This window comes from Rhincodon typus, chromosome 23, assembly GCF_021869965.1.
Source record: "Rhincodon typus isolate 14 chromosome 23, sRhiTyp1.1, whole genome shotgun sequence".
NCBI classification, from domain to species: Eukaryota; Metazoa; Chordata; class Chondrichthyes; order Orectolobiformes; family Rhincodontidae; genus Rhincodon; species Rhincodon typus.
In genome coordinates this window covers 8,928,281-8,938,530 of record NC_063354.1, presented here as the reverse complement: position 1 = coordinate 8,938,530, position 10,250 = coordinate 8,928,281, and the positions used below count along the sequence as shown (strand labels likewise).

The 10,250-nt window shown below is 37.4% G+C and overlaps 1 protein-coding gene across 1 annotated transcript; it reads left to right on the top strand.

The window, feature by feature from the left end:
* The first annotated feature begins 700 nt into the window (after positions 1-700).
* On the top strand, positions 701-10,250 carry LOC125485898 (brain-specific angiogenesis inhibitor 1-associated protein 2-like). Its single transcript, XM_048611096.1, has 5 exons — positions 701-779; positions 967-1,028; positions 1,656-1,727; positions 4,163-4,300; positions 10,242-10,250. The coding sequence occupies exons 2-5, from the start codon at positions 984-986 to the stop codon at positions 10,248-10,250; spliced, it is 264 nt and encodes an 87-aa protein (XP_048467053.1). The 5' UTR covers positions 701-779; positions 967-983.

Below are 10,250 nucleotides of genomic sequence, written 5' to 3'. Positions count from 1 at the left end.
TTAGATTGTTTGCGTAATTTAAAATGCTCGTAAGTTTGCGCTTTTGGTTCGTGTTTGCAGTGCTGCATTCTGTTCCATATGGTGTTGCAAATGCTGTAATAAAGACTGATTCTTCCCTTGCTTTCCCAAATAGAGGAGGCTCTATGTTAGTTTTGAACATGTCTGAGCATTCTAAGTTACAGGTTTTCATTCACAACATCATCAGCTTTCCAAATGCAAAATTCCTATCTCTTAGTGAGTCAATTAGTGTTTTTGGTTATGTTTGAAGGCTATGCGCAGTAACTTCTTAAGCGAGGGTAACAGCCATATATTTATATCGCACAAAACAATTTTTAAAAATGAATGTCAGGAGCAAGGCCATTCCTAATTGCCCTTGAGGCAAGTGACTTACTAGGTGATTTCAAGACAGTTAAGTAATTTAGGAGAAACAGTCACATAATGGTGACGTCACTGGACTTGCAATCTAGAGGCTCAAGCTCATGCTTTGGGGTCATAAGTTAAAATTCCTCCATCACAGCTTGTGGAATTGAAGCTCAGTTAATAATTAAATCTGGAAATAAATAGTTATCCTCAGTAATGGTTACCGTGAAACATCATTAACTGTTGTAAAAACGTTTTTAATTCCATATTCATTAACTAAAGTTGTATTGCAACAGCTGTTGGGAGATTTGAACTCTTGTCCCCAGAGTAGTAATATCTGGATTCCTACTATAGTGACAGTACCATTATGCCACTGTATCCTCAATTGGAGAAATAATACAAATGAGTGACAAAACTGTGTATGCTTTAAAAATAAGGAATTCAGAGCAATGTTTTTTGTGAGACTTTTGTTTGGCATTGTTTGACGAGGCAAATTTTTTGTATCCTAACTGCCTTAATCATTTTGCCCATATGTTGTGCGATGCTGTGCTTAACATTCTAAAATGATGGAAATAGTTATTCTAGTTTCCGTTCTTTATTTTGCAGGGGATGTTTTGTTCCAGATGGCAGAGGTCCACAGACAAATTCAGATACAGCTTGAAGAAATGGTATGTATTCCTTTTAAGGCAGTATACGTACACTGTTGGATTTGTGAGAGCTTGTATGTGATGAGCAAACGTTTCTGTCGAGAGATTTATATAAATTAAGTACTGTTTGTTTATCCCCTTCTCAGGAATACTTTTAAAACTGAAATAGCTACAAACGAATATACTTTTGGCAGATTATACACTGCATTTAAATCGTGTTGACATTTAGCCCGCAAATTAAAATCTAAACTGCTGCAGAGCAGTTTTATTCAAAATAAAAATCAAAATTGTCATCTTTGCCTTTTTAAGATTTTTCATCAATAGAGAAAATGGAATTCTTGACTGAGGGGGGAAAAGAAGACAAAACTGAACTGTAACATGCATGCTTTTAGGATAAAAGTCCAAGTTAATTAGTGAAGAGAGAATGTGTTATGTGTTGGGGGTGGGGAGTAAAATTATAGCTTTCAAAGAGCTGAACTTATGGAGGAGGGAAGCATCACTTGCACATGACTAATCTGAGGATCCAAGGTACAATCAGTGCTTCTGCATCGTGGGTGTGTGTGAGAACGTGTGTAGGTGTTCAGGGGGTTTCTTCTACTCTTGACATTATTGAAATTAAATGTTGCTGACGTTTTCTTTTCATTGCAGTTGAAAGTGTTCCACAATGATCTGCTGATGCAACTGGAACAGAAGGTTGAGTTAGATGCTAAATACTTAAGTGTAAGTTTTTCAGGCTGAATTCTACAGCGTCACATCTCTTGATTAATAAACTCGTTAATCTTTCTGTTTACTTTTTATCATGTAATATTGCAGCAAGAAAAAAACTGTATATTTTCAAATGTGAAGTAAGCAGAGCATGAATTGATTACAACTTTGTAATCTGATAGGATTCAGATTGTAAGTAAGTGTTAGGAACTTGAGGGTTGAATTACAGCTTTGAAATTGTTCCTATCCACCTCTCATTTATTAGGAAAAGGTGGTGGTTCAAAAAGCACAGGGTTGGGATGATTTTCAGGCAGACTTGGTTCCTGGAATGTCTTCTGAAAGTTCTGGTTTAGATCTCCATATTGGCTTTTTGGAGAAGATATTCCACCACAGTAGTTGCCATCAGCAGATGCTACAGACATTCTGTCATCTATTACAATGTCACTGTAGCGATGAACTTTATACATGTTAATTAAATTTTACACAGGACAGAGTTGCTGATGCAGCAATGTTATTTCATGCAATTCTATTGCTGTAGCTTTTTCTGTTGAATTCAGCTTATAAACTAGTATATTATTCACTAACACCAACAGCATTTCTTTATATAGCAGCTTCAATGTAGTAAACTGCCTAAAGTGCTTCACAGCAGTCTGAGCCCACAAGGAGACATTGTCAGATTATCAAAAACTAGATCAGGGAGGTAAATTTTAATGAGTATTTTAAGAGGAAAGTAAAGTAGATAAGGGAGAGATGCAGGGAAGATCTTCCAGAGTTTGGGACCTAGGCAACTGAGGGTTTGACCACAAATGATTAAAACTAGGAATGCACCAAAGGTCAGAATTAGAGGAGTGCAGGTATCTGAGGATTTGCGGACTGGAAGAGACTACAGAGATCAGGAGGGATAAGGACCTGGAAGATTTGGAAAAACAGTCAGATATTTAAAAACCCAGTTCTTTCTTGACCAGGAACCAGTGTAGGTCAGCGAACATGAGTGTGATGGATTAAGATACAGGCAACCATGTTTTGGATCGCCTCCAGTTTACAGAGGGTAAAACATGGCAAAAGACCAGCCAGGAATATTATGGAATGGTCAAGTCTAGAAACAACAGTGGAGGAATCAAGAGAGGTGGTTCTGAGGAAGAACTGGGTGCCATCAGACAATGTGTCAAAATTAATGCTGTCCCTTTTGGCTCAATGTGATCGAAGGGCATCACGTCAATGAAAAAATCTTAGAATCTCTACAGTGTAGAAACAGGCCCTTCAGCCCAAAAAGTCCACACCGACCCTCGGAGCATCCCATCCAGACCCAGACCCATCCTCCTATAACCCACCTAATCTACACATCCTTTGAACACTATGGGCAATTTAGCATGGCCAATCCACCTAGCCTGCACATCTTTGGACTGTAGATACGGGGAGAATGGGCAACTGTCTGTCTGTGTGGAGTTTGCACAATGGGTGGAATCGAACCTGGGCCCCTGGCGCTATGAGGCAGTGGTGCTAACCACTGAGCCACCGTGCTGCCCCAAATGGGAGGGGACCAAGGACTCTTGAGGCAGTGGTACAAGAGCAGGAAGAGAAACCACTGCAAGGGATTCGTTGGCTACAACTAGATTGACAAGAATGAAACCAGGTGAAGTCAGTTTCATCCAGTTGGATGACAATGAAGAGGGATGTTGTTGTCAATGGGTCTGATCTGAGGAGAAACATTCAGATGTCATGATAAACACTACAAGTCATGGTTCCAAGTTACAAAAGCAGTTCTATGAAAATTGTTGGTCAGTTAATAGATTGCTTGAGACAGTCTTTGTTTGCTGCCAGTCACTTTATATGGTCTCTCAGAACTTCATAAATTCACATTACAAACTCATGTGTCTTGAGGAATTAGTCAGCTTTCAGCAGATAGTTTTTTTTTTTTTTAGGGGACAGTTTGTATGTTTTTAATATTCACTACCTGAAACGCAATACTCGTGACATGGACCTGCTGGCCTAAGCAACAAGTACTTGTATTTATATAGCATATAATCCCAATGTGCTCCAAAGGGTGGTCTTAGCACTATTCCTTAAGTCTCCTATCTTTAGCTATATTCAAACCTTACTGAATAGTGGACAGTAGAACCAAATGCAGCTTCTTTTATTGGGAGACAAAAGCCGTATCATGTATTTTTTTCTGTTTTAGAAAACCTGAACATGTTCTCACCTGCATACCTTAATGCTTGACATGAAATGATAAATGTTATAATATATAAGTTGTCAGAAGCCATTAGGAACTGAATCACAGCACTAGCAGTTAGAAATCTATACCATAATTATGCCTTGACTTATTTTTCTCTGCTTAATAAAATCTTGCCTTTTTTCTTCATTTCCTTTCCTGTATTAACAACAAAGACAAATATGTACTATTTTCACCATTTATGATTTTGTTAATTTACTTGCATTTTTCCTTTTAGGCAACGTTGAAGAAGTATCAAGCTGAACATAAAGCCAGGCTAGAGTCGTTGGAAAAGTGCCATGCAGAACTGAAGAAACTTCGGAGAAAGAGCCATGGGAGTAAGAATCCACAGAAATATGGAGATAAAGAAATGCAGGTATGGACTCTTCCTTGGTGGTTCTTCACACGATCAGTTATTTGAAACCCTTTTGGGAACATTTAAGAAAATTTCTCTTGCATTAATCTCCATGGCATGGCATGGGAGTTGATGTTGGGACGTGGTGGAACCGTTTTTTATATTTTTTTTTTTAGGGAGGCTGAGTAACCTATTTAGTTTTAGCACTAACTGACTGAATCAGAACCAGAATGTAATGGAAATACACTTCTCGCTAAAAACTGAAAGGAGACTCTGAAGGTAGCTTCTATCAGCATGGCGACACAGTACAAATAATTTGCAATAAAATTGCCAATCTTGTTAGTTTTGTTCAGGAAGGCCTCGGTATTGGTTGCAGTTGTTAAATGGGAATTGTGGATCGAGGATGTTTTTCTCAGATTCAAACATATGTGTTTGTGACGTCAGCATGGACAAGTTGGACCACATAATATAACAGATGAAGGGTCTGTTTCCGTGCTGTATGACTCTGACTCTCTATGACTCTAAGAGTTGTGCTACATCTGACCTGTTCAATGTCAAAAATTGGGTGTTTAGAATGAAAAACTGCTCTTAATTTCAATGTGCATGTAGGCTATAGACTTTATGTAATCAGAAAAAAGATTATGTTGTAGTCAGACCAGTTGCAATATTGGAAAAATGTAATTGTGTGGTAATCTTGATGAACACTTGTATTGAAAAGTTATTTGCTTATGAAGCTATCTTCTCAATTTACTGAAATAATTTTAGCTAAAATAGTTAGAATTAACCCTAAAATTGATAGTTTACCATTAGAAATACCTGCAATTAATTTCCACACAAAAAAAAACTGTTGCATCTAAAGCTCAGGAAAGAATTCTGTCTCTGGAAAACAGAATATAATCATCAGCCATTATGTCACTTATACCATGAACATTTTTAATAATGAATAATGTTAAATATGTTATATCTTTACCTGTTCCAGCACAGACCTGTGGATAACAATTAAAGCAAAAGCCCAGACTGATTTAGTTTTTCCTTCCCTAACCAATGGATGCTGAGGCCAGAAATGCTCTGGCTGTGATTTTTTTTTAAATTAGAGGTCTCGAAACTGAGACCTCCCTGTTCTATAAAGCACTAATTTACCTATTGAATCACTGTGAATCTAGAGCACATTTCTTGTTGGCTTCACAGTAAAGGAGGAATGAAGAGAGATTGTTTTTTTCCGTACTGTCTCTCACACTATGGTAACTTCATATGGCGACATTAGATTTTGAATATAAAGTGATGACTGCTGAATAAATGTTCTCATGATATATCAAATGAAATCATGAGATTTTTAGAAATTCAGAATAGAAACGTAAATTTGTTAATTGTTGAAATTTGATTCATGTTATCTTTGGCCTATTTCAATTATTCAACTCAAAATATTAGATTGTAAGGATTACTTTGAATACATATTTTCTCATCGTAAAATTCCATAGTCACGTAGCCGTATGCTTGGCCATTTCACTGAAGAACACAAAAAGCAACAAAAGTAGGAGTAGAAAGACTTCGTTTTCTAGCACTTGATTTCCAAAGGCACTATAATTAGTTGTAGTTTTAAGATTAACTTATCTATGGAATCATTCAAGCAATAGGATTCAAATTTGGCGTTCTTTTCAAAATTTAGAGTTCAGTCTTAAACATTTTAGTGTATTTTACATCAGCAACTTGCATTTATATAGCAATTTTAATATAGTAAAACATCTGAAAGTGCCTTGCATGACCTTTTGTGACAATGAGCCACATAGAATTATTAGGACAGGTGAGCAAAAGCTCAGTCAATGATAAAGATATTAATCAGTGTTTTCCAGGAGAAGGGAGAACAAGAGGGGTGAAAACATTTAGGTAGGGAGTCCCAAACATTTAGCCTTAGAAGGTTGAACATACAGCATCCACGGCTAAAATAAGGAATAGATGAGAATCCAGGGGGACAGAGAGACCTGTGATCTTTGTAGCAAGAGTCTACAGATAAATTGAGGTGTAAAAGTTTTTGAAAACAAGTATGCAAATTTTAAAATTGACGCAGATGGGGTTGGAGGGTTTGGTGTCAGTGAGCGAAGGCGTGAGCGTGGGGTGATGGATGAGCTGAACTCATGAAAGTTAGGCAGAATTTTGCGTGAATTTGAGTTGTGGAGAGTGGAAGATAAGAGGTAGGTTTGGAGAGTATTGAAATCATTCTCTAGAGGTAATGGGGATGAACAAACACTTGTACTGATTATGTTTGATATGGTTCTTTTTTTATTTGCTCTTAAAGTTTCAATAAGTTTCTGATTTTGATTGGAATTAAATGCTGACCTTTATTCTCTGCTGACACTTACTCAGAAATGTAGACATTCCTTTCTGTCTTTTAAAGCTTGATGTTATACTGCACATCCATTTTGAAACTATTTTATGCTCTTTCTGTTTTCTGCTTCTTAAACCAGAGGAACAATTTCTGGTGAATTCTACAAGTTGTTTGAATAGTTCATCAGCTTAGGTTCTTTTTTTGTACTATATCAATGAAAACTCAATTTAAAGTATTGACGTTTTTGGTTACCTCACTTGTCCATTTTTATGAATCAAACCAATATCTAGCAATCATATACTGATATAAATTGGAACTAGATTAGTAGAAACCAGTGAAAAATAGACATTTAAAAGATGTGAAATGTCAATTGGAACAATTCTTCACTTGCAAATTTATTTTGACTGTCTGATGCCGTAGAGACAGCCATCCTAGACACTTCAGAATGTGATTGATTAATTTATTGATGTCACATGTACCAAGATGCAGTGGAAAGTATGGTTTTGCGTAGCCTACAGACAGATGATACCATACAAAGTGCACCAGAGGAGCAGAACAGAGTGCAGAATACAGTGTTATACCCGCATAGAAAGTGCAAAGAGAGCGATCAGAATTAACATTTGAGAGGTCCGTTCGAAAGTCTGATAACAGTGGGGAAGAAGCTGTTCTTGAATCTGTTTGTACGTGTATTCAAACTTTTATATCATCTGCTGGATGGAGGAGGATGGAAAAGAGTATAACTGGGTTGGGAGGGGTCTTTGATTATTTTGGTTGCTTTCCTGAGCCAGTGTGAAGTATAGATAGAGTCAATAGATAAAAGGCTGGTTTGCGTGATGGACTGGGTTGTGTTCGCAACTCTGTAGTTTCTTGCAGTCTTGGGAAGAGCAGTTGCCATACCATTCAGTGATGATTCCAGGTAGGGTGCTTTCAATAGTGTATCTATAAAAATTGTTAAGAATCCTTGTGGACATGCCAAATTTCGTTAGCCCCCTGAGGAAGTACAGACGACGTTGAGCTTTCTTGACTGTTGGTTCGAAGGGGGTGAACCAGGATAGATTATTGGCAATCATCACTCCCAGGTACTTGCTGCTGTCAACCATCTCCACGTCCGCATCATTGTAGATAGGGGTGTGCCCTCCACTCTGTTTCCTGAAGTCATTGACCAGCTCCTTCATTTTGCTGATGTTGATGGAGAAATTGTTGTCTCTACATAATGCTGTTAAACACTTAATCTGTTTCCTGTGTCCTGTCTTGTTGTTTGAGATCCGACCTACAGTGGTGGTGTCATCAGCAAGCTTGTAAATGGAGTTGGGGTGGAATTTGGACACCCAGTCATGAGTGCATAAGGAGTATAGTAGAAGGCTGAGTACAGCAACCACTCTTTATAGTATTAACTTTGGGGAAAAAAAGTTACATTTGAAAGTTTTAAAATGCGTTTTGGTTAGAGATATATATTTGGGAGAACTAAAAGAAATGGCACCATATTATTAGCTATTTTACATATTCCCTGCACACATGTCACGTTGAGGATTATGGTGGAGGAGGTGTTTGTCACCTATTTTAACTGATTGTGGTCTATGGATCAGGAAGTCAAGGATCCAGTTACAGATTGGGGAGTTGAGACCTAGGCCTCAGAGATTAGACGTGAGTTTATTTGGAATTATGGTGTTGAAGGTAGAACTGTCGTCAATAAGTAGGCGTCTGACGCAAGTATCCTTGTTGTGCAGATGTTCTAGGAATAGGTGTAGGGCCAGGGAGATGGCATCTGCTTTGGAGCTGTGGCGCTGATAGGTGAATTGCAAAGGATCGAGGCAGTTTGATAGACTAGAGGTGATGTTGCTGAGTGGCCATGTATACATGGACATAACCTGATACATGTTATCACATCACTTGCAGGCTCACTTTTGCTACACACAAATAATCCTAATAACATTTATAGTGCAAAAGCATTTGGACTGTTTGTTTTGTACTCAGAAATGCTATGTGCAGATGCTCCAGAATTCTTAAAATTACAAGGCACTTGTTCTTTCTTAGTTGTGGAACATCAACATGCCCTCAGGTGTGTGTGTGTGTGTATGTGTGTGTGTGTATATATGTAAAAATATATATTAAAAAAAACTTGTAACTTCAACTACCACCACTGCCCCCCACAACCCCAGGGAAAAAACATGCAATTGTAGCTTGTGAAGAAATAAGAACAGGTTAGGAGAATTTCATTCATATGTACATGGTTATTTTTTTTCAAATTAACATGGTACTTTACAATTCTTTCTTAGATGATATCTGAGGTAATCCTACCACAAGGAATACCACTGTGACATGTATGCAGGGAATATGTAAAATAGCTAATATTATGGTGCGGTTTCTTTTTAGTTCTCCCAAACACTTATCTCTAACCAAAATGCAATTTAAAACTTTCAAATGTAACTTTTTTTCAAAATTGAAGAGTGGTTGCTGCACCTTCCATCTCCTCCCCCTCCCTCCCCAACATGCTCTTTGTCTAAAATGACAACCAACCACAGTATGAGTCATACACAGTGCAATTGGTAGCAGTGTATAGCCAATACTTTTAAAAAGCTGTCATAACATTTTAAATCTGTTAAATGCTCTATGTAGGTGTGCTATTTCTAAGGACAATACAAGTGACGCTTTCAAGAGTAAGAATTGGGCTTACAATGCCAGACATTTTCTAGGATTCCCCTGTAATGGAAGGTTTTAGTCTGTCAAATCCTGACAGTTTGAATAAAATCACTTTGTTGTATGGTTGATTATTGTTCCTTTACAAGTACAGTATAAATGGAATTATAAAGGACTAATGTGACAAATCAAATAGGATATGAATTAAATCATGAAAAGACTGAAAAGTGTTCTTGAAATTAGAATTGCAAACACTTAGGTTTCTTTTCTAGCATTATATTAATTTTTGAGTTGCTTCAAGCATTTTACAACTGGTTTAAACTGTAGAAATCTTACATTTGTTTTTGCCTCTGAATATAAAATCAAGGATTCCATACTTTCTTCAACATGTTTGGCCACGTTTAATGACCATGTATCTGCTAATCAAAATTTATCAATGCTTCCTCTTTTGGAAATAAATTTCCTTTCCCTTTTCTTGTTCCAAAATACATTATTTTATATTTTTGTACTCTGGCCTGCTGGGATAAGTGAGCTTATTCAATGTGGATAGGTTCTGGTCAGGGATTGAAGCCTTGAGCTTGAGAGAGGACTTTCCTGGAGCAGGCTGGTATATTACTTCAGTTTTCTTCGTACTCATTCTAAAGCCCAAATGACCATATGCATTGGAAAACAAGTCCATGCTATATTTCAAGTTCAGTTTGGAACCAGCAGCAAGTGCATAACTGGCAAACAGGAAATCGTGAAGAATGTCTTTAGAGACTTCAGTTTTTGCCTGTAGTTGTCTTGGATTGAGTGACCTACCATTCATCTGATATCTGATTTCAATGCCATGATCACCATCACGGAAGACATTAGACGGTATGGTCGAAGAAAACATGAAGAAAATTGGTGCTATCATGCAATTTTTTTAAAAAATTCCATTAGTGACTGGGAACTGGTCATCCAGGACATGTGGGAACATGCTTTTATGGAACTGTTGAACTGTTTTGTTGAATTTTTCAGAGCAGCTGA